The sequence below is a fragment of the Amphiprion ocellaris genome, chromosome 1, assembly GCF_022539595.1.
Source record: "Amphiprion ocellaris isolate individual 3 ecotype Okinawa chromosome 1, ASM2253959v1, whole genome shotgun sequence".
Taxonomy (NCBI): Eukaryota; Metazoa; Chordata; class Actinopteri; family Pomacentridae; genus Amphiprion; species Amphiprion ocellaris.
In genome coordinates this window covers 23,785,927-23,808,994 of record NC_072766.1, presented here as the reverse complement: position 1 = coordinate 23,808,994, position 23,068 = coordinate 23,785,927, and the positions used below count along the sequence as shown (strand labels likewise).

General features: G+C 39.8%; 1 protein-coding gene and 1 long non-coding RNA gene across 2 annotated transcripts; one reads left to right on the top strand and one right to left on the bottom strand.

Annotated features, from left to right (window-relative positions):
- Positions 1-211: 211 nt before the first annotated feature.
- Positions 212-2,310, bottom strand: LOC129347621 (uncharacterized). The gene is made up of 2 exons (XR_008599809.1): positions 493-2,310; positions 212-429 (listed from the first exon to the last, which is right to left on the bottom strand). It is a non-coding gene; the product is annotated as an uncharacterized LOC129347621 (long non-coding RNA).
- Positions 2,311-10,347: 8,037 nt separating this feature from the next.
- On the top strand, positions 10,348-21,532 carry LOC111577668 (synaptotagmin-5). Its single transcript, XM_023284041.3, has 5 exons — positions 10,348-10,472; positions 12,124-13,124; positions 17,456-17,627; positions 18,983-19,149; positions 19,294-21,532. Exons 1-5 carry the CDS (start codon positions 10,451-10,453, stop codon positions 19,441-19,443), a joined length of 1,512 nt encoding a protein of 503 aa, XP_023139809.2. The 5' UTR covers positions 10,348-10,450; the 3' UTR covers positions 19,444-21,532.
- Positions 21,533-23,068: the final 1,536 nt, after the last annotated feature.

Sequence of the window (23,068 nt, the reverse complement as noted above, 5' to 3'; positions counted from 1 at the left end):
GACTGGCCTCCATCAGGTGGACCGGCTCATCCTCGTAGGACTCCTCCTGTAGCCTTGAGGGGACCACAGGAACATTCAGTAGCTGTTGGAGTTCTTCCTGTCAGGCTCGTGGTAGAACGGCTCTGAAGTATCTTTTACTTGTCTTGTCTGGAACAATCTAACAGCCTAAACTGTTAACAGCAGTGTAAAGAAGCAAACACACAGGCATAGATTAGAACTCAAACTAGATTTATTTTAGAAAACAAATCAGCTTAGAGGCATTTGTTCACACATGTGGCTGAATAGGAGGCCGTCCAATCAGATTTGAGGTCTTCACTCTGTAGGTTGTTTGTTGGGTGAGACTCTTGGACCTCCATCAGCTGACATGGATGTTTGATGGTCTTCCTCTCTAGTGCCAGATGATTCATCCATGAATTCAGCAGCTACAGACTGAAATGAAGCTCATGCTGCCGTTATTGAATTCCTGTTCCAGATCAAATGTTCAGATCTCACCTTGAATGCAGCCATCTGCTGTCTGATAGTTTTTCTCATTGTAGTCTTCAATAAAGTCTTTTTCCTCATGTCAGGATGTGGTGAGACTCTTTCTCAGTCTCTGCAGACGTCCCTCATTGTGCATCTCCAGAGAAGAAACAGAAAAACTGGTCACTGCTTCAGCATCACAAACACTCTCCAGCATTGAGAGTGTTTTAGGAATTCATTCATTGTGTTGTGAACTTTGAAGGAGCAGAAACTTTACAGCTGCCAAAGATATGAGCTCCAATTCTGGATGTTTTAGGAAATGAAGTTCATCAAATGAACACTTGATTATTGCTGATAACTCATTAAATTACTGAAGAAATCTAACATAAAAACTTGTAAACTCTCAGGCAGCTTTTGTTAAAGTTTGTCTATAATTCTATCATCATGTTCTGGAACCAGGACTCTGCAGAAGTTCCTTCAATCAGATACTTGTGTGTTTCTATTTAAGGCCTCAGGTTTGAACGTACAGCAGAAGATTAGAAAGGAGTGATTTTAATATTTAAATCAGTTCAGTAAATGTTTGGAGTAAAAATGATTAAAATTTTTATTTAGATAGATTTGTGTCATAAATAATATTGTAGAGTCTCACTTAAATATATCCAAATGAGTTCAGTGTATTTACATTTTATAGAATATTTGATTTCTTAATCCCAATACTGTAGGGTCTGACCCTAAATATTATAATAATGATGTCAATTTAAATAATATTTTAGTGCAGAGTCATAAACTTTAATCAGCTAAACTTACATAATAAATATCACTGTACAATCTTAACCTGAACATTCATATTATTGAGGTAAATTTACATAAATCATGATATTCTAGAGTCTTAACTGGAATATTTCTAACATTAATCTTTTTGTATTGTGCTGATAAACAATAATAACCTGACTTTCAGATAATATTTGTTGTCTGTGATTGTGAGACTAAATTCCTCCACATTCTAGAACTGGACTGCATTTCCCAAAATGGAAACATGGACAGAATTTAATACTCATATATCCATGGCAACGCTAACGTTTCTGCTTCTTACCAAAGTTCACAACACAAGTAAAGATTTTAATGTAAAACTTCAGGGATGACTGCTGACCATCAGTACTCTGATCAATACTTCATGATCAATATCAGGACAGATGTTACAACTCCAGCTGTTGCATTAGACTGCAGTTATTCACAGAGGAATTAAAACATCACATTCCTCATAAAAACTAGATGGGACTTTTATTAAATAAAGTGTTGGTGAATAAACAGTGTAAAAAGTGCAAAGCAGCTCCATTAAATCAGGAGATGTGAGACTTCCACAGCATGGATCACCATCTGCTGTGTTGATTCATAGCTAAATGTCAGAATGAACTGAGATAGAAAAGCTGCTTTGAGCTGCAACATTACAGTCTGACAATCCAACACCATCACAGTTTTCATCTGGTTGTTTTGCTCCAACATGCTGTGAAGTTCAGTTTTTACCTGAATCAATACAGAGATTCTATTTCCAACCAAGACTGGAATAAAAATTAAAATGTTATGAGGTTATTAATGCAACTAAATCCTTTCAGATGGAAGGATTTACTTCTAAGTTCTAATTCAAGTTTCAGTTGGAGCACATTGCATTCACAAAGAAAAACAGCGATACCTTCATAGCAACATTTAATAAACCTAAAGCTTCCTTGTTGGCTCATTGGTGGAGTTTGTTACCGAGCATCTGAACCTTAAATCCAGTGAGACGACCATCTTCAGTCGAGGCCAGTCAGAGAACTTCAAGACCTTCCATCAGCTGGACCAGATGTGGCATCATCTCCCTCTGAATATCTGGATGACAAGAGAAAAGACAGAAATCAAACACAGATCACAGAAATACAATTTATTCACTTTCATCATTTCATAAAAGTAGCATGAACTTTATTAAAACTTGACAATATCAGTAATGAAAGTAAATGTTTTTATCTCGTGTTGAAGCTAAATTTAAAGTCAATTTTAATGACAGTTTATCCTGAGAGGAGTGAGAATGGATCTTTTCTTTCTTTTTTAGAATATTCCCTCAAAATATTCTGTTTATTATTGGCTTTAGAAGTATTTTTCTTTACTTATTTATTTTTAGATACCTCAGACTGATACACTTTGCTGGTTTGCAGATAATTCTATGTACAATGACAATAAAGATCTTCTATTGTAACATATTTTGCTAAAACAAGAACTGCAAACCTTCTCAACCATCTCTCTGCGACCAAGAATTATCTGATGTAGTTATTATTACAATCTTTACTGAACCAGCCCTGGAATTAATAAAAATCTGTATATGGATATGATTTTCTCTGATGGGACCACTATGGAAGCTGTAGTAATTATTAACTATCCTTTGAAGGGAAAGATTAGGTCTTCTTCAGGTGGATAAAAAAAAAAATGCTCTCCCTTAAAAAAACAAAATAAAAAAAATGCATACAGTAAAGTAAATCTCTTCTGCACTGCACATATACTACACTTTTGTATAACTCTGGATGTCAGAGTAAAGGCAGACAGATCCACCGATCAGCCACAACATTCTGACCACTGACAGCTGAAGAGAACAACATCCATCATCTTCTAATGCAACGTTCTGCTGGGAAACCTTGGCGTTCATGTGGATGTTTGACATGTACCACCACCTAAACACTGCAGGACAAACAACCCCCTAGTCTCCATGGCAACAGCAGTCCTTGATGCCAGCTGCCACCCTCAGCAGGACAAACTAAAACTCCTCAGGAGTGGTCCGAGGAACACGACAGAGCTAAGCTGTTCACCTGGGTTCCACACTCCCCACATCCAGATCTGATTGAGCATCTGTGGGATGGTCCAGGATCAGCCTGGTCTAGGTAGGACCCACCCTGCAACCCACAGGATCCACAGAATCCACAGGACATCCCCAGAGGTTCTGATGAACCACTGGGTCAGAGGAGTTTTAGCAGCATAAAGGGACCAACACAGTATTAGTCAGGTGGTCAGAATGTTATACTGTTATATTGTCATGCTGATTATATGATCAGTAAATGTTACCATCAATTATAACGTCCACATTGATCAGGAAAAAAAACAAACTATCAGTTCATTCAGAAACTGTGGGGTTAAACCTAAAAACACAGACCTCAACAGCAGTTTGTTTCAAAGCAGAACACCAGCTGGTTTTCACTAAAGAAGCTTTCAAAGCAACAATTAAATGAGTTTTGTTCTCATTAAGTTCAGAGTCAGCCAAAATAATGTACACACATCAGGAAAAGAAAAACTTTTATAAATATTTCATTTGTATAAGTACTTCTACACATACAGATTCCTCTTTCTAAGTTTGATCAAATCACGATAACTCTGTGTCCAGTTGTACGATGTTTTCCCAACAGATGGAATTACCCTCATGAATGGAGCATCAACAAGTGACGTCTACAACACAACAGAAATGTCTGGAAGCCAGTGGCCACCACTTTGAGCACCTCTTGTAATTGTAGAGGCCAAAGACAACTTTTATTAATCTCGTGATGTCTGAATAAATTTGGTATTGAAGTATTTATGCAAGTTTTTCTTTTCCTGATGTGTGTAAACACTATTTTGGCTGACTCTGTATAATGGGTTTCTGACAGGTCACCAGGCAACATCTTTTTATAATAATGACAAACATACCTGCATTCTACAGGAGTGATTTTCCTCATGTGCAGGTAAAGATGTGTGAGGAGCTTAGAGATGACAGGAGCAGGAGTCATCCTCACTAATTCAGCTTCCACCTAGAAACAGAAAGACCACAAACAAACACACTGATATACTCTCAAACGTTCAACCTCACAGCCTCAAAATATCTGTTTAGGAAGTGTTGTGTTTCTAAATTCTGCTGAAAGCAATGACAGACATTCTCTTACAAGGTTGTGTAAAAAGCAGCCTGTCCTCTGAGCTACTGAGAAATTTTCCTGAACAAAGTTTCTACGTGTAAATCGGCTCAACAAAAACTAAAGCCTCAGTCAGAGATAACAGGTATCACAAATTATAAACAACTTTCTTTACTAACTCAGACTTTCTGCTTCAACCTCACATAAAAAGGGGAGTTTAACTCATCAGGTGACTGAAAATGAACGGCTCGTGCAGCTCTAGATCCAAAAGTAGGATGTGTCATCTCATGTTTTACTACCAATACATGTAATAATAAATAAATACAATGGCTGGTTGTTAGTTTATTCACTATTAATGTCATTTTATATACTGGATTGAACTTGAGCAGTGGAAGAGAGAAGGAATTTAATGAAATTATGGAGATTCAGAGAGGTAATGTTGCGCAATGTTAAGTTAAGCGCGGTTTAATTCAAACAAGCTGAATTTTAACTTCAGTGCAGCTCAACGGGTTTCAGTTAACCTTAAAGTAAAATAACTTTTTTAAAAACTAAAATACACAGCAGAGAAATACAGGTTGAGAAGTTCATTCTAATAATGAGGACAGCTGTGACAGCAACTAACACAGGTGTTCAGCAGTAAGTTAGCCACCTGTGCTAATTAGCCCGCTAGCTAACTTAGCCGCTTAGCTAGCTAACGCGTCCGGACCAACTGCTCAAACACGACAAAACACAACTCTTCACAAGTCGCTGACTTAACGTACAACAAAACAACGCTACAGGTCATAAGTATTTATCTTCTTACCGTGTTTTACTCCAAAAACAAGATCAACATCAGCCAGAGATGCTACCAGACGTGGCGACCATACATATACATAGACTAGATACGCTAGCGCGCTGTCTTCTATATTATCTATGGTCTGACCAATCGCTGCTCTCTGGCTCCGCCCTCCGAGAATCTTGCTGTCGTTTGGCTCCACACTTGCTGATGACCACTTCCGGTCCCACAAAATAAAAAAACGGACCTTTTTTCGTTTCTGTGTCTTTGTGATTTTACTTTCTTGTTATTCTAAACATAAAACGAAAATCAAAGCATTTTAAAAAAAAATCGTATATCCCTTTTTGATCATGAAAAGGAAAAACGCCTTGTATTTCAATTTTAATTTTTGTATTTTAAAACGAAAATCAAATAACCACTCGTTTTTTTGTTTTTCAATACCGCTTCAGAACGGAAAATCCAATTACCAGATCCGTACACGGAGGTTAGGTTATGTTTTGTTCTTTTTTTTTCCTTTCAGTAGCACCCATCCGCATTTAATTCCCTCACATTTTTGTATCTTATTGCCAATCTACTTTGACCAAAATAAATTACAGCCATCCACTCTGTGAATCACCATTGGTTTTGCTTTCTTTAGTTGCCATCCAACTACCCTAGACAGTCGGGTTGTAACAGAGGATATAACCATGTTGGTCATTTACGTTTCAGAAAGGAAATGCTTTCTAAAAGAGAAATAGTTTTATTAAGATTACCGTATTTACATGAGTGAACACGCAGACTATTATGATAGTATAACGTTATTCTGCTCCAGGAGGTCTTCAAGATCGTGCCTTTGAGACATGCATGTAGAGTGAACTGATACAGGATGTATAAACATGAATAAACATGAAAATTACTGATATCTGAGCCGTGTCTTTATTTTAAGGAGTTTTTTTTTTTTTTTTTTTTTTTTGGCAGCATTCAGTGATGAATCGTTAGCTCAGATTGGTTCCGAACAAAAAGCAGTGCATAAGAAGATGCTCTCTGTAACCTGCACTCCACATATTGTTTGTGTTAAAGAAGCTGGAAGAGGAGAGCGCATGCTCACAAACATGTACAACAGCTTTGTATATGCAAAGACCTGACGCGCTCTCTCTTTTTGTAGTGAACGAGTAGGTGGTAGATTCCAGACAGTGATATGTTTATGACCTGGATAATGGAAAATGTGCATTTGCAATATAATGGGTTGCAGATCCATTTCTCTGCATATATACTTTTTCCACAGCATGAACACCCCTATTCATCCAAATACAACTAAGTAATATTCTAATTCTGATCAAACAGAAAATGTTCACACTGATATTGTAGCAATTTTAAAATGCCATATTATTGCCATTTCAAAGTGTATAGATGGTATAAAAACAAATGCATTTTTTATGGATATGAAAAATTGTTTGTGCATATTTTTATTAGTTTATAGGCTAAGACTCTTGTACAGATTTTTTTACACTGTCAGAATGAAACCTACTTTAAAGAACTCTGGAGACAAACCTGTGAACAATAAAAGCTGATCCAGAACCTGCAGCCAAAAGAAAGACATGGAAAGCTGGATGGACACAATGGGATGTCTCATCTAAGTGGATGTTCTGAACAAAACGAGGACACTTTGGACATAAGAGTCTTACGTTTACCAACCTTATGCAGTTTAGATTCTAATTATCTTAAGAGCTTCGACACTTAATTTAAAAAAAGCAGAACTTTACTAATTCTTCCATATTTTTCAATCAAATGACTGTTAAATAAACTTCTGTGAGTTCCAATATACTTCTACAGGCCAGTCTTGCTGCATAATAAAATAATAATAAATGACTGAAAATCTTTATTATTTAGTCAATTTGCTGGAAAAAAATGAACAAGACAATGATGAGCTATGTAACAAATTGTATTTGTGTTTCAGTTTGATCCACAATCAGCCCAGAGGACAAACAGTAAAGGGCTAACCTGCTGTGATAAAATGAGAGTGAGCACTGAGGCTGGTAGGCTGAGCTGTTCGAAAGAAGGCAGGACCTTTTCTGCTTCCAACACGCAGTCAGAGGCGCTGAAATAAAAGCTCTGTGAGCCAGCGCAGCTATTGGCTGGAGGCTGCAGGTCTGTGCGCTCTGACGATGGAGAGCTGCAATAACCAGCTCACACACTGACTCCACACAGCAAACTGAAGGGACCATGTCGCAGTTCACTCTGGGAGGTAGGACAGGCTTTTGAGCTAATGTGCTTCTCCTCATTTTGTTAGTTTACCTCAGAGCAAACCTGAGGTATATACATACAATACCAGGACATAACACTTTTATTTAATTATTTATTTGCTGGTTGATCCTCTTAAAGTGACTTAAAACATGAAGAATAGTTGGAGAGAAGTGGAGGAGGCAGCTTAAAGAATGGATTGTCTTTGCATTGAGACAACTGAGGCATGAACTGTGGAGCTCACTGGGAAGAAGTCCCAAATTGTTTTAGATAACTTTGTTTCGTTGACAGAATATAAAGGAATATTCTATTCAAAAGGGTAAAGTAATTGTATGTCATTTGTTATTACTTTATGCATATTAAGTCTAAACAGCAGCTCATGCACACTACAGCAGTGAGATGCAAATATTTTCTTCAGGAATAAAAAAAAACTGCATTAAATGATGAATTGGCACCACTTAGATTTCATCATTACATCATTTAGTGTATAAAAATGTCCACTGGCTGAGCAGACTGAGCCACATTTTAAAGCGAGCCATCAGCCTTTATTTTATGTCCCAGCAGCATGTAGCCTCTCTGCACTTTCATCTCCTAAAGGAGGAGCTGCTGCTCCTGGACAGGTTGTCTGCCGGCCTTGAAATGGATCTGCACTGGCAGTTAGCACCTACTTACTATGATAGTGATCTCATCTCTATGAATCTTAAGAAGCTGGGGATGCACCTCAATGCAGTGTGCTTTTACTCTGATAAGTCTGCTGTGATGAGAGAATGTATTTATGGGAGGGACGCACCCCTGTTTAGTATGAAGTGAACTAAATCTGTTCTCAGTAAAGATGTGGTGCATCTAAATGTAATATTTAATACCAAAAAACATGAATCTTTTTATGGTGAATGGCTTTCACTCTCATTGATAGTTGTTTACGCTGCAGTGGTCACTGGATGACGCTCACAGCTTTCCAGCCTTATTTTCGCCACTATCCACAGCGTGTCTGATGCATGAGTCATCCCAGACCACCCTTATATGTGGTGTTAAATGAGCATCATGGTTCCACTTTAGCAGCTTTAATCTGTTTACTTCGATATTCTGTTGAAGGTTTGCATTTTAAAGGTGTTTATTACAGTGTGTTGAAGTTCAGTTGAAGGAAATATGAATAAAATGATTCAAAAGCATAATGTTTGAGGTTGCTAGTAAGTTTTAATTACGTTTTATTCAACTTATTGTTTTTCTTTTGTGAGAATCAAGCAGGCGCCCATCATCACTTTGTAATCACATGCTGGAATCATACACACACACACACACACACACACACACACACACACACACACACACACACACACACACACACACACACACACACACACACACACACACGTACACGGACCCTTTAGGTTATGTTTTGTTCTTTTTTTTTCCTTTCAGTAGCACCCATCCGCATTTAATTCCCTCACATTTTTGTATCTTATTGCCAATCTACTTTGACCAAAATAAATTACAGCCATCCACTCTGTGAATCACCATTGGTTTTGCTTTCTTTAGTTGCCATCCAACTACCCTAGACAGTCGGGTTGTAACAGAGGATATAACCATGTTGGTCATTTACGTTTCAGAAAGGAAATACTTTCTAAAAGTGAAATAGTTTTATTAAGATTACCGTATTTACATGAGTGAACACGCAGACTATTATGATAGTATAACGTTATTCTGCTCCAGGAGTTCTTCAAGATCGTGCGTTTGAGACATGCATGTAGAGTGAACTGATACAGGATGTATAAACATGAATAAACATGAAAATTACTGATATCTGAGCCGTGTCTTTATTTTAAGGAGTTTTTTATTTTTTTTTATTTTTTATTTTTGGCAGCATTCAGTGATGAATCGTTAGCTCAGATTGGTTCCGAACAAAAAGCAGTGCATAAGAAGATGCTCTCTGTAACCTGCACTCCACATATTGTTTGTGTTAAAGAAGCTGGAAGAGGAGAGCGCATGCTCACAAACATGTACAACAGCTTTGTATATGCAAAGACCTGACGCGCTCTCTCTTTTTGTAGTGAACGAGTAGGTGGTAGATTCCAGACAGTGATATGTTTATGACCTGGATAATGGAAAATGTGCATTTGCAATATAATGGGTTGCAGATCCATTTCTCTGCATATATACTTTTTCCACAGCATGAACACCCCTATTCATCCAAATACAACTAATATTCTAATTCTGATCAAACAGAAAATGTTCACACTGATATTGTAGCAATTTTAAAATGCCATATTATTGCCATTTCAAAGTTTATAGATGGTATAAAAACAAATGCATTTTTTATGGATATGAAAAATTGTTTGTGCATATTTTTATTAGTTTATAGGCTAAGACTCTTGTACAGATTTTTTTACACTGTCAGAATGAAACCTACTTTAAAGAACTCTGGAGACAAACCTGTGAACAATAAAAGCTGATCCAGAACCTGCAGCCAAAAGAAAGACATGGAAAGCTGGATGGACACAATGGGATGTCTCATCTAAGTGGATGTCCTGAACAAAACGAGGACACTTTGGACATAAGAGTCTTACGTTTACCAACCTTATGCAGTTTAGATTCTAATTATCTTAAGAGCTTCGACACTTAATTCTAAAAAGCAGAACTTTACTAATTCTTCCATATTTTTCAATCAAATGACTGTGAAATAAACTTCTGTGAGTTCCAATATACTTCTACAGGCCAGTCTTGCTGCATAATAAAATAATAATAAATGACTGAAAATCTTTATTATTTAGTCAATTTGCTGGAAAAAAAATGAACAAGACAATGATGAGCTATGTAACAAATTGTATTTGTGTTTCAGTTTGATCCACAATCAGCCCAGAGGACAAACAGTAAAGGGCTAACCTGCTGTGATAAAATGAGAGTGAGCACTGAGGCTGGTAGGCTGAGCTGTTGAAAGAAGGCAGGACTTTTTCTGCTTTCAACACGCAGTCAGAGGCGCTGAAATAAAAGCTCTGTGAGCCAGCGCAGCTATTGGCTGGAGGTCTGTGCGCTCTGACGATGGAGAGCTGCAATAACCAGCTCACACACTGACTCCACACAGCAAACTGAAGGGACCATGTCGCAGTTCACTCTGGGAGGTAGGACAGGCTTTTGAGCTAATGTGCTTCTTCTCATTTTGTTAGTTTACCTCAGAGCAAACCTGAGGTATATACATACAATACCAGGACATAACACTGCTGGTTGATCCTCTTAAAGTGACTTAAAACATGAAGAACAGTTGGAGAGAAGTGGAGGAGGCAGCTTAAAGAATGGATTGTCTTTGCATTGAGACAACTGAGGCATGAACTGTGGAGCTCACTGGGAAGAAGTCCCAAATTGTTTTAGATAACTTTGTTTCGTTGACAGAATATAAAGGAATATTCTACTCAAAAGGGTAAAGTAATTGTATGTCATTTGTTATTACTTTATGCATGATTAAGTCTAAATAGCAGCTCATGCACACTACAGCAGTGAGATGCAAATATTTTCTTCAGGAATAAAAAAAAAAAATGCATTAAATGATGAATTGGCACCACTTAGATTTCATCATTACATCATTTAGTGTATAAAAATGTCCACTGGCTGAGCAGACTGTGCCACATTTTAAAGCGAGCCATCAGCCTTTATTTTATGTCCCAGCAGCATGTAGCCTCTCTACACTTTCATCTCCTAATGGAGGAGCTGCTGCTCCTGGACAGGTTGTCTGCCGGCCTTGAAATGGATCTGCACTGGCAGTTAGCACCTACTTACTATGATAGTGATCTCATCTCTATGAATCTTAAGAAGCTGGGGATGCACCTCATGCAGTGTGCTTTTACTCTGATAAGTCTGCTGTGATGAGAGAATGTATTTATGGGAGGGACGCACCCCTGTTTAGTGTGAAGTGAACTAAATCTGTTCTCAGTGAAGATGTGGTGCATCTAAATGTAATATTTAATACCAAAAAAACATGAATCTTTTTATGGTGAATGGCTTTCGCTCTCATTGATAGTTGTTTACTCTGCAGTGGTCACTGGATGACGCTCACAGCTTTCCAGCCTTATTTTCGCCACTATCCACAGCGTGTCTGATGCATGAGTCATCCCAGACCACCCTTATATGTGGTGTTAAATGAGCATCATGGTTCCACTTTAGCAGCTTTAATCTGTTTACTTCGATATTCTGTTGAAGGTTTGCATTTTTAAAGGTGTTTATTACAGTGTGTTGAAGTTCAGTTGAAGGAAATATGAATAAAATGATTCAAAAGCATAATGTTTGAGGCTGCTAGTAAGTTTTAATTACATTTTATTCAACTTATTGTTTTTCTTTTGTGAGAATCAAGCAGGCGCCCATCATCACTTTGTAATCAGATGCTGGAATCATACACACACACACACACACACACACAATTTGAAAGCAAAGCATTGTCACCGGTGCTTTCCATGAGCTCTGCTCCTGCCTTGGATCAAAACAACAACTGCAGCAATATCATTTATACAATTATGATTAGAACATTTCCTCCTAAATCTCATCAAGGACACAGAGTGCAGAGACAACAGGATAATGGTTCAGAGCTACATCTTTTGTCATAAATTTTGCTTCATTTTAAGTCAAACTCAAAGGCTGATTTGTTTGTTTGTGATGATGTTAATTATTTTAATATTCTATTTTCAGTTTTTCTCTGTTCCTGCTCACTCAGAGATGAACTCTGTCTCACCTTTTATGCTCTTCAGCAATCCCACTAACCTAATATTAACCTTTGTTTTCCAGTTCACCTGCAGATCCTGCTGGCTGTGGGTCTGGCTGTGTTCTGCTATTGTCTGGTTCTTGGTTGCATCCTTTGTTGTCGTAGAAAGAAGAGCATTTCATCGGATGACAAGGAAGCAGTTTTCTTGTCTCCTCATCCTGCTGAGAGAGTTGCCGTGACACTGACTCCATCTCTGTGCACGCAGCCTGTCAAGCAGCAGTATGAGGAATTGGATGGGGATGTGTTGGACTTTCCTTCCTCTAAAAGCAGCTCTTCTCCCTCTGAGGATGATCTCACTGCTCTGCCCTTCGACCGCAGCCCCACCAGGTCTGCTGAGCTGGTTCAGTCTCGGTCTTCTTTCCCAATGCGGCGCCTCAGCACTCCAGCTGCTCCCTGCTCACCCAACAAACCTCAAAGTCATGGCAGGGCCTCTTTGCCGTCCATCACTAAGTTGAGTTTTGTGTCTAAATCCCGTCGGGCGATGGGTCGGCGCAGCACTGTGAGTGGAGAAAGTTTCGTCTACAGTGAGAGCAGCTGTTTGACTGCTGCTGCCGCCAGATCTCCTGTCCAGCAAGGGGAGGCCAGTCTGTCACAGTATGGCTCCAACTCTGTCTCCATCCTCTCCAAGTCAGCTCCTGTCCTGCACTTCTCCCTGCTCTTCTCCTCTGCCTGTGGCAATCTGGTGGTCAACATCCTGGGTCTGTTGGGGGCCAGTCGAAGGCGTAGTGGGATGTTTGTTCGAGCCAGCCTTCCTCCACTCTGTCCCTCTCCTCAGCAGATAGCCTCACGGCGGCGCAGCCTCAGTCCAGAGCTCCACAGCCAGAGCTTTGTGCTGCAGGTGGGAACTGTGGAAGAGCTGCGGACCTGCACTTTGAGACTGGCTGTCTACAGCAGGGACTTCTCTGGCCTCAGAGAGGCTGCGCTGGGGGTGCTGGAGCTGCCCTGTGAGCAGATGGACTGGGAGCCTGACACCACTGCGACCTACACCAGGCAGCTCAACCCAACAAAAAGCAAGCTGAAAAAGGTATCTGGTGGTATCTGATTCTTTAACTCATTTGGTGTAAACATTTGAATTCAGCTTTCAAGGGAGTGTATACAGTAAGGATTCACAAAAAGTGCAATAGGAATGTCCCAAAACATAGCAGATGGCTAATTAGAGGTCCTCTGACTCTCACTCTGAACCAAGTAGGAACTCCCTTTCAACTCCTCCCACGAGCCAAATTGGTTTGGCCCTATTATGATCCAAATCCTGTGGGCCAGAAAAAAATGATTTGGCCTGGGGCTCTGGTCCTAATGTGAGTGCTAAAACAGGCCAGCCCAAATTCATGTTAAAACACATGGTCCATAATTGTGAATGCAGCTTTCCTGGGGCAGATCCATATGCCCAAAAGTCACGACTGAGCCAGAGCGGCTCACCAAAACTATAATGATGCTAGCACACAGCCCAACTCACCTGGATACCTGGACAGGACCTGAGCCTAAACACGTGCTAAAAACTTAATAAATGTGTCTGCAGAGCCTAGTAAGAGTGTTAATGAGCAGCTTTCAGTTTGTTGTAAGCTCAAACAGAGGCCTTGTTGGCTTGTATGGTACTAACCCAAACAAGTCAGAAAAATCTAACTGATGAGTAGTTGCCTCTCAACTGTATTTACGAGTTAAATGCTGCAGCAAACACAAAGAGGACAAAGGGTAGGTTAAGGCCAATGTTAAGCCTTGACTATACTCCCATGTGGATGTGCACAAAGACAATTGTGGACACCATGTTCGCATAGCTACTTTTATACTACTTTCTAGTTCACTTAGAGGACTCTGTTCCTTACATCTGCTGTAGATTGTGTTTACATATTCGGCACATTCACACTGCTACCAAGCATAGCATTCACAAATGTTGGGCTGCATGTGGACTTCTGCATATTGATCCGTTTAGACTAGAAATTTACATCTGCACACCTTAACAAACTCTTGCAGACTAAGAAAATATAATGCCAGTGTTACACTTTCTACAGCTCCAACTAAGCAATTCTCTGCTAGCATCCACACTGCCATAAATGATGTCAGCTACCCAAGTCTGCAAGACTCGGTGCCTACCCATCTGCAGACACTCGCATGCAGTCCATAATTTCTAAAGTAGTGACTGTGCTACAACAGCTGTAGTGCACATGTTTTGAGTTTATCAGGTGTCCTCCCAAGGACCTCAAGTGCAGTTTAATGCAGGGTGGACATGGGTTTTCCGTGTCTGCATATGTATACATAGGTGTACATTTGTGTGTTTTCGTCAGTGACTGACTGGGATTGTAACTCTACCGTATTTTTACACTGCCCCTAAATGTACTGTATTTCTTTAAAAAAAATCTTTACAAGCAAAGCTTTCAGTTGCAGTTGATTTAAGGGATAGGGAACCTACGCATGCACCATGCTGACACTTAACCATGGAGGAATGTAGCGTCTAATCAGCTCTCCCATTAGCCAGTTTTCCACTGTTGTCAGTCACGGTGACTTTGTTGTTGGCGACTGCTGAGCAAACAAGCAGAGTGCAACAAATTGGCAGCGTGCCCACGCCGTGCCCTCTGCAGCACTGCTGAAACTCTGCCAGAAGGCATTAAACACAGACTTTTGAAGGGAGGTGGGCCTGATGTTCCAGTGGACATTGCTCAGTCAATCACTCTGAGACATTTTGTGTTCTTCGTTGGCGGAGTCAATATCACATCACTCATTTTACAGTTAAGTTTACAGTTAGGTGAAAATCTGAGTGAGGTGTACTCATTTTTGTTCCTCCTCATGTCCATGTTTTCCTTTACATCATTCTCTCTCTCAGTGACAACAGCTGCATGGTGTGAATGTGTGAGGATGCGCAGCCGGAGGTTGCTGAGAAAGAGCTGAGCTGCTCAGCTATCTGAATAATTCTTTAAAGAGTGGGTGTGTGTACAGAGGCTGTGCGCTCGTGACTCCAGCTTTAAATGTTGTCACATTCTGGATTTATTGTAAAACAGCAGGTTTTTTAATCAGTGCAATGGGACCAGCTGGAGTATTGATGATTATTAATCTGCATTACAATACTCATTCTGACATTTCATGGGGATGGGAGGCATGACGCGGCAGAAATTTTAGCAAAAATTGAGTGATCAGGCTGATGTATATATATATTTTTTAAATCACAGATATGTATCCTCCCTGGCAAAAGGCCACTAACTCCAGTTTTCTATGGACAGTTAGTGAGTGTAGGAATGAGAATATGAAAAATATTATATACTGTAAAAATGCCAACAGAACTAGAAATAAATGATGCATACACAGAAAATCCAAGATATTATCAACATTTTTTGTTACAATTCTATGCTCTATTGCAGCAGCAAGCTTTAAAAGCAGCATCATGCTGATCCTAATGGAATTCCCTTGTCAGCTGTTCACATGTTTTGCTTTCCATTTAGAATAATTGAGATAATTTTCTGGGTCTCTTTAGCTGGCTGCAGTAGATGTTCACCTTTTATATTTGGACTCTCATTTACTTCAGTTCCACACAGTTTCATGCAGGGCGTCAGTGTCAGTGTGACACGTCTCAGCTACTGTGGTGAAAATATGCTCCCATGGTTTATTAAAACCAGAACTGTTTGTCTTTGTTCGACTGGCAAAGTCACACAAGACCTCAGACTTGGAGTTTCATACTCAGCATTACTGGCTGTAATTCTACACTGCAGTCCTACAGCAGAGGGAAGAATGTTTATAAAAGTAACTCAATCGTTCTATACAGCTGGATTAATCATTTACTATTTCAGTCCTACAATCCCTTGTTTATTGTTGGCTGACATGCAGATATCTTAGGTTAAGTATCCTGTAACAACCTTGGAGGTGAGGTTGGTTGGTTGATTTCTGTGTGTACAGGCTTTGTCTAGTATAAATAATCGTGAATATGGAGTTGTTGCTGTCAGAGTGTGAAGGTTCAGTTAGTCATTCCTGCATGAATAAAGAAGTTTGGAGTCTGGAAGAAGTGTGCCAATCTTGAATTTCTCGCTCCATCGTCACTTAAGGCTTAAATGCTTTGTAGATCACCGAATGAGTCACAGAATCAGTCTGTTTGAGTCGGTTATGTAACTCAAGATATCTAGAGTCCACAGAGTTACAAAATAATAACAGACTCAAGCGGCCTATTTGCACACGCAAGCACTAGAACATTATGCCATCACATTTTAATTTAAACTATATTGTGCATTTTTAATGCAAGTATTCTTTGAAATAAAGGGGAATTTTGATAAGTACATAGTTGCACAGTCAGATTGTAGGAACTGACCTCAAACCTGATAGTCCCGAAGTTAAAGTTGCAAGTTTAAAGAAAAAGAGACACAGGTGAAGCCACAATGAATCTTTGGTTGTGCCAGGAGTAGAAAACTTTTTACGTCATTTATGTGTAACATGTAATTCTGTATCTTCTGTATTCTGTAGTTGTAATAGCCCCGTTGTAATTGCCTGCTTTGAAACATTCAGTTTTTTTCAGGAACAGACTTCACAAGACTGATGGTTAACAGAGTGTGAAATGACCATTACATCAGAAAAACTTGACTTCGCCTGTTGAACAAGTCTGAGATTGTAGCTTAAAGGTTTCTTTGTCTGCAGAGTAATGTCTCTCCTTCTAAAAGGCGGTTTAAGTGATGCTCTCTGAGGTGAAGTGTTAGTGACAGACAGAGGCAGTGAACCGGAAATCACTTGCTGGATAAAATCGTCTTCACACTGTTCTCCCCGGCCTCAGCCAGTCGCTGGTGGGCGGACGCTCAGCCAGCTGACAGCAGAATGTGACTCACCAGACCCCAAACAATACAAGCTAATGAGGGGTGACATGAAAGCAGATGGAAATTACCATCAGACTCACACATGAGCTTTTATTTTTATCCAGAGTGACTTAGAACATGAATGTCTCCATTATTGTAGGATGGGAGGTCAAATAAAATGCGTAAACCTGACAGCTACACGTGAAGACAGCCAATAACCCCGATTAGCTTCAAGTGGCTGAAGATGTGATACAGATATAGCCCTGCTGAGCTCCTCGGGTCAGAGATGCCTCGCGGTTACTCTGTTGAGGGGGAGAAAAAGTGATTCAGGTTTAACTCTTACGATGACAGGCAGTGATTCACAGCGATACCCTTTGATGGGGAACTGAAACACTGATTCTGACCACAGATCTGAGTATCAGTCAACTCATTCAGTGCCTCCCTTCTTGAATCAGTTCTTTTCTCTTTCACTAGTTATATTTCATTCCCAGCCCCCAAAGAATGAAGTGAGCATCTGCTGAGTGAAAAAGTCATTTCGCTCTCTTGCTAAATGCAAACCTTCTTTATCCCTTGTGTCTTTGTTCTCCACCACTAGAGTGTGAGTTCTCAGGAGACGCTGGGTCGCAGGAAGAGCTCGGTGTGTGTGCCGCGGGCGTTGGGACAGCTGTTCATCCTGCTGCAGTACCAGACGTTGGCCCAGCGCATCAAGGTGATGGTCCGAAAGGCTGAGAATCTGGCCAAGCTCACACGAATCCCAGGAGCTCCAGGTGAAACAAGAATAGAATAATACTTTATTGATCTTTTACAGGAAATTACATTGTTGCAGTAGCATGTTCAGACGCACACAACCCACAAACCTGACAGAATCCTAACACTAATAATCTCTAAAGTGTGACCATATGCGTAGTATATCCATTTTTTTAATTAAAAAATTAAACACAAATGCAAAACATATACATGATTAAATTAAAATATTAATGTACATTGAAAAGCCTGATTGCAGCTGGTAGGAAGGAGAGATGAGGTGAAGTGCTGTGTCAAGTGGAAATTCTCCTTGGGTTTGCCTCTTCTTTTACTAAGTAGTATTCATGTGGTCTATTGTGAAAATAAAAAATTTAAGTACAGAGTACAGCAGCTTGAAGGATAAACTTAGATTTTAAATGTATTACTATATATTTGAACCATTATTCACATTTTGCCATTTCAAACATTTGCAAAAAGCTTTGAACCGCCATCTTCCTCTCACCACATCTCCTCCAAAAGTCAACATAAAACGACTAAATAAGTAACCCGTATTATTGATTAGGGCACAAGTCCATTACATGATCCCTGAGTGGAGTATTTACCTCTACAGGATCAGATGAACCATCATCTCAGTGAGTGGTTATGTGAAGATTTCCCCTCATCTCATTGTTAGTATACTTACAGTATAAGCAGCACTGCACTGAACACACTACAGTCTCCTGTTCCCTCAGCTACAGTCAGACAGACTGCATCCTTGATTGTCTTGTAATATAATCAGATTAGGAGCCCATCAGCCTGGTGTCATTTCCCCTCCTGTCTGCACGATATCTCACAGCATCTGATTTAAAGCCCTGCTTTGATGATGCTGGTGAACAAAGGAGATTCTTGAAAAGGAAAAAAACTTTGATGCTTTGGTTTCCAACGCTTAAGCTGACACTCTAAGACAAATGGTCAGTTGTGTCTTTCTTGTGAGTCCCATGGTCCCTGAAATCTGGAAAATATGTGCTCCTTGCATGACTCTTACGTGATAGTGACACATTGCCTTTTAATTTTAGTAAATCCAATTAGCATGCTCGAATGGAAATTACATATTGCAAGTGATGATGCAGATTTTCAGCAGTGACAGGGCAGAGGAGTTCACAGAGGATGTAAATCAGCATGTGTAGGTCATATGATGTGAATATTAATGACACAACACTGCAGTGAGACTGCTTTTGTTCATTAACAACAACTGAAAATATTAATGTAAATGATTTAGCTGCTTGTTTGGTTTGTTGACCTTTGTAGGGAGAAACGTTTTAATCTAATTATAACATGATCAGAAAAAATGAAATAAATATAATAAAATCATAACTGAGAATGTCTATTTTCCCAACAGAGCATTATGTTGTCATTAACTTGCGTCAGGATGGAAAAGTTATTGGTACTAAGGAGACCAAAGGGGCCAGCGGTGCAAACCCCATCTGGAACGCTCCTTTCCTGTTTGACCTGCCTCCTGGTGACATCACTCAGCTGCCATTGGTCCTTGAATTCATCATTATGCAGGTAGGACGTTTTCCAAAGGTCCCAACTTTATACAGTGTATAGCAAAAAGAACATGCAGCTGTATAATAAAAGGCTGAAATACTGGTAAATCTTTGTGTCTTCATAGTTCAGATTTTTAATCCATTTATCATCATGTATCTGCAGGGTCGTCTCTACACTAAGAGCAGTATTCTGGGCCGAGTGCTGATTGGCAGCGACGCTTCAGAGGCGGGACAGGGACACTGGAAGGAAATGTGCAGTCGAGGCCAAATGGAAACTGCTCGCTGGCACACCATCCAATCAGATTTGCTGTAGGACCTGCTGATAGACTGTGGGAACATGTTGCTGTCTCTCTGCTATTTTAGTTTGAAGGATTTTTTTTTTTTTTTTACAGATATGACAACTTGACGGTTCTTCATGTAACTTATCAACAGACATTGACGATGAATTGAATAACTGGTGATGCTGGCTGATGATCCAGATGATCCATAGGCTGCTTTCCACTGCAGGAGCTCAGGGCAGGTATGAGGTGGTGTGAACGTTTACAGGATCAGTCCCATAATTGGCCTTTTCATGATCCTCTTGTTTTCTTCAAGTATAAACAATCAGCATCAAGACCCACACAGCAGTTTTTCAGGGCTGCTCAGTAGTACCAACCCTGAAGTAGGCATTTGTTTCACCCAAAACCCTAAAGATGGGAAGTTCCTGCATTCAAAACCTCTGATAAAAAGTTTGTGCTGCCATTAAACAGTCCACAAGTTCCTGCAGTGGACAAACAGCCTCATGTGTACCTACCAGAGGCCTACAGAGGGAGAAGCATTGATCGTTGTATGGTGTCAGGTGTAAGGAGGGATGTGTAGCAGTTTTCTCCATATTAACAGTATCCCCACATTGCCTTTGTGATTATTTCCACTGTGACTTCTTGAACTGTAGTCTGTAAAACTTTACCATTCTGGATGTACTGTATGAAACCTGTGCTGATGTTGTATTGTTTGTATCGTGCCCAGAGACTACAAATGTTGATAGTGACTAGAACACAAATTTGAAGCATATACAGTATGTCACCACTGCTTGTGGTTTTCTGTGGTTTATAACTGTGCCACTATTTGTCCGTTAACACTGAATGCCATTCCATACTAATATCTTGCTTTCAGGATGAGTCTGTTAGAGTGGATTCACTATATGTGGCACAGCTGCTGAACTATTGTTTTATTTTGTACATTCACAAGCCATATTGCAATTAACATGTGGGGGCGTTGTGATTCACAGTCACTACGGCTAGACAGCAGTGATATATTGCAGGCAGCCTAATGATGCACGACAAGTGCATCATTTTAAAAAATCTGTAGTGGTATAATGCAGAGCAGGTGATAATGAGAACTGTTTGTTTTTCTGAACCTTACATTTTGTCTCTTGTGTTGCTGTGTAAAGTGAATCACTGTGACTGCACACAATGCAGTTCTCATCCACTGTGGCTCTGTTGCTGTTGAACATAACTAGCAGTTGTTAAGATGATGCTGAACACAGATTTAACACCACAGTGCCAGGCATGAAAGAATTATCTGTATATCCTTTTTTAAAATCGCAATCTCATTTCAAAATGAGTTATATTTGAAAAAATTGACATCTCCCCCAACAGAAGTACGTGTGAGTATAACAAATATTTACATTTATTTCATGTATATAATAATGAAAATGTTATTAACACTAACATGTAATGTTTATTTTTTTGGAGTTCAGGCAACGTATTGCTGTGTTGTGTTTGTAGAGTTTGTTATTTATGGTACACTGTCCATGTCAGCTGGTGGCATTTATTGTCTCAACTGTATATGAATGTCTTTACTTCTAAAAGGGAACAGTTTCAGCGAATTTAAAATAAGCCAAACAGAAATTTTGCCAAACAAATGTAGATGGCTTTGAATTGAACAAAGTCCAAAATCAACAAAGTGAAGAATAAAAGGTATCAAACAGGGAATCCAGTTCATGATGATGTATTCAAGGACAGCCTGACTCCATAGATTTGAGAATCAGCTGTTGGGATGGATTGCATTCACTGGCCCATTTGCTGGAAGACATTTTGTCACAGCAGGAAAAGCACAGGTGTAAATAATAAAATGGATGCAGGTTGATTTCTACTCTGCTGTGACACTTTCAGGGGTCTGGCGGTTGTGTATACTGGATCACTGTATGGCTTACTGGGACCACTGGGACAGAGCTGGTTAAGTTATTAGAAACATGCTTTCCCAACCTTCACAGGTCCAAAGGTCTGCTGTGAATTGGCCTGTTGGTTTTGAATTCAAGTGCATTCAGACGATATTTTTGTTTTACTGTGTTTTCTTTTGTAAAAACATCACTGGGACATCTCACCAAAACAATGATTAAATTTATGCTTGTGAAAAGATTAGTCTGAGTGTGGTTATTGTCGGCATTAATGAACTGTTTGAGATCCTGTGAACAACCACATTCCTACATCACACTAACAAAACTGATAGACACAAAAAAGAGCTGCTGTTGTCTGCGTTAATGATGGTTCAACCACAGAAACCACAGTAAACTCGAAAAATCCTCGAAAGACAGAAAGTCTCAGAGCAGCATCAGCTTCAAACATTACTTATATCATATTGCTGACCATTTCCTCTATTTTAAGCCACAATCGACTCTATTTGGCCTGTAGTGTATGATGGAGGTTGTTTGTGGGATAGAACATGGCTGAGAGCTGTGTTACATCCTGCTGCTGTCATTTCAACATATGGAGCAGTGATATTACCAAACAGCAGCTGCAGCACATAGACTGCACACACTTTCAATTTAATTGGCTAAAACAGAGAGTGCCAACAGTATGATCTTAAACAAATTCCTCCTGAAGCTGAACAGCAAACTGTAGTGTTGATATCACCTGGACAAATGCTGGAGTTGCTGCAGAGATGGTGAATAACTCAACTCCTCAGACATTATGACAGTCATCATTGTGATTTTACGGGAAGATGGGGACACTTTACGCTTCACAGGTGGAGGCCTGAACTCAGTAAAATAAAGGTCAGTAAAACGCGGTTGGGTGCAGTTTTTCAAACAACAACTCAGTGATCCCACAGAGACAGTCACTTACTGACGGACTGTGGTCCAGCTCCAGAAAGTGTCCCCTGAAGATGTCTTCAGATCAGGTCTCACTGCTCTGAGTGCAGCTGAGGGAAACTGTCTTTCATTCACACCATTTAGTGCCGACAGAGATGTTGTGGCAAATTTATGCTTCATGACCAGATCTTTTCATCATTGTTTCCTGTTCACAGTGGGTGACATCCCTCCGTAGAATTATAAATATCCATACAATGTGCACTCAACAAGTGATGTAATCCAGCTCCCTAGGGTGAACTTATGTCATATCGGATCACCAAACAAATGTGACTGCTGCCACACACACACACACACACACACACACACACACACACACACACACACACACACACACACACACACACACACACACACACACACACACACACACACACACACACACAATAAACCACACACCCACACACAAAGCCTTGGAAGTCAAAAAACCATTACAGTATGTAAAATGACGAACTTTGGGCCCAGCTGGATGGAAAACACATCCTCACACTTAATTACACTCATCATATCAAGTCATGCTTCCTATTCAGCTTTTCTTCCTTCTGTTTCAATAGAAATTCTCTTTTCATCACTCTGTAATTTGTAACTGTCTGCTGACTTGAACCGTCATTCTGTCCATGAGGTGAGGGCCAACAAAAGCTCCAGATGCGCTTGAAAATGTGAGACGTCCTCAGTAAAATTAAGTTTAATTTTAGTTTTCTTATTCAGTGTATTCATTTTTAGGTAAGCACAATGCTATTATTCACCCACCTGTTATAAAATCAGTCTGTAATCATTATTTATAATCGATGATCTGTACCATCTGTGTCAC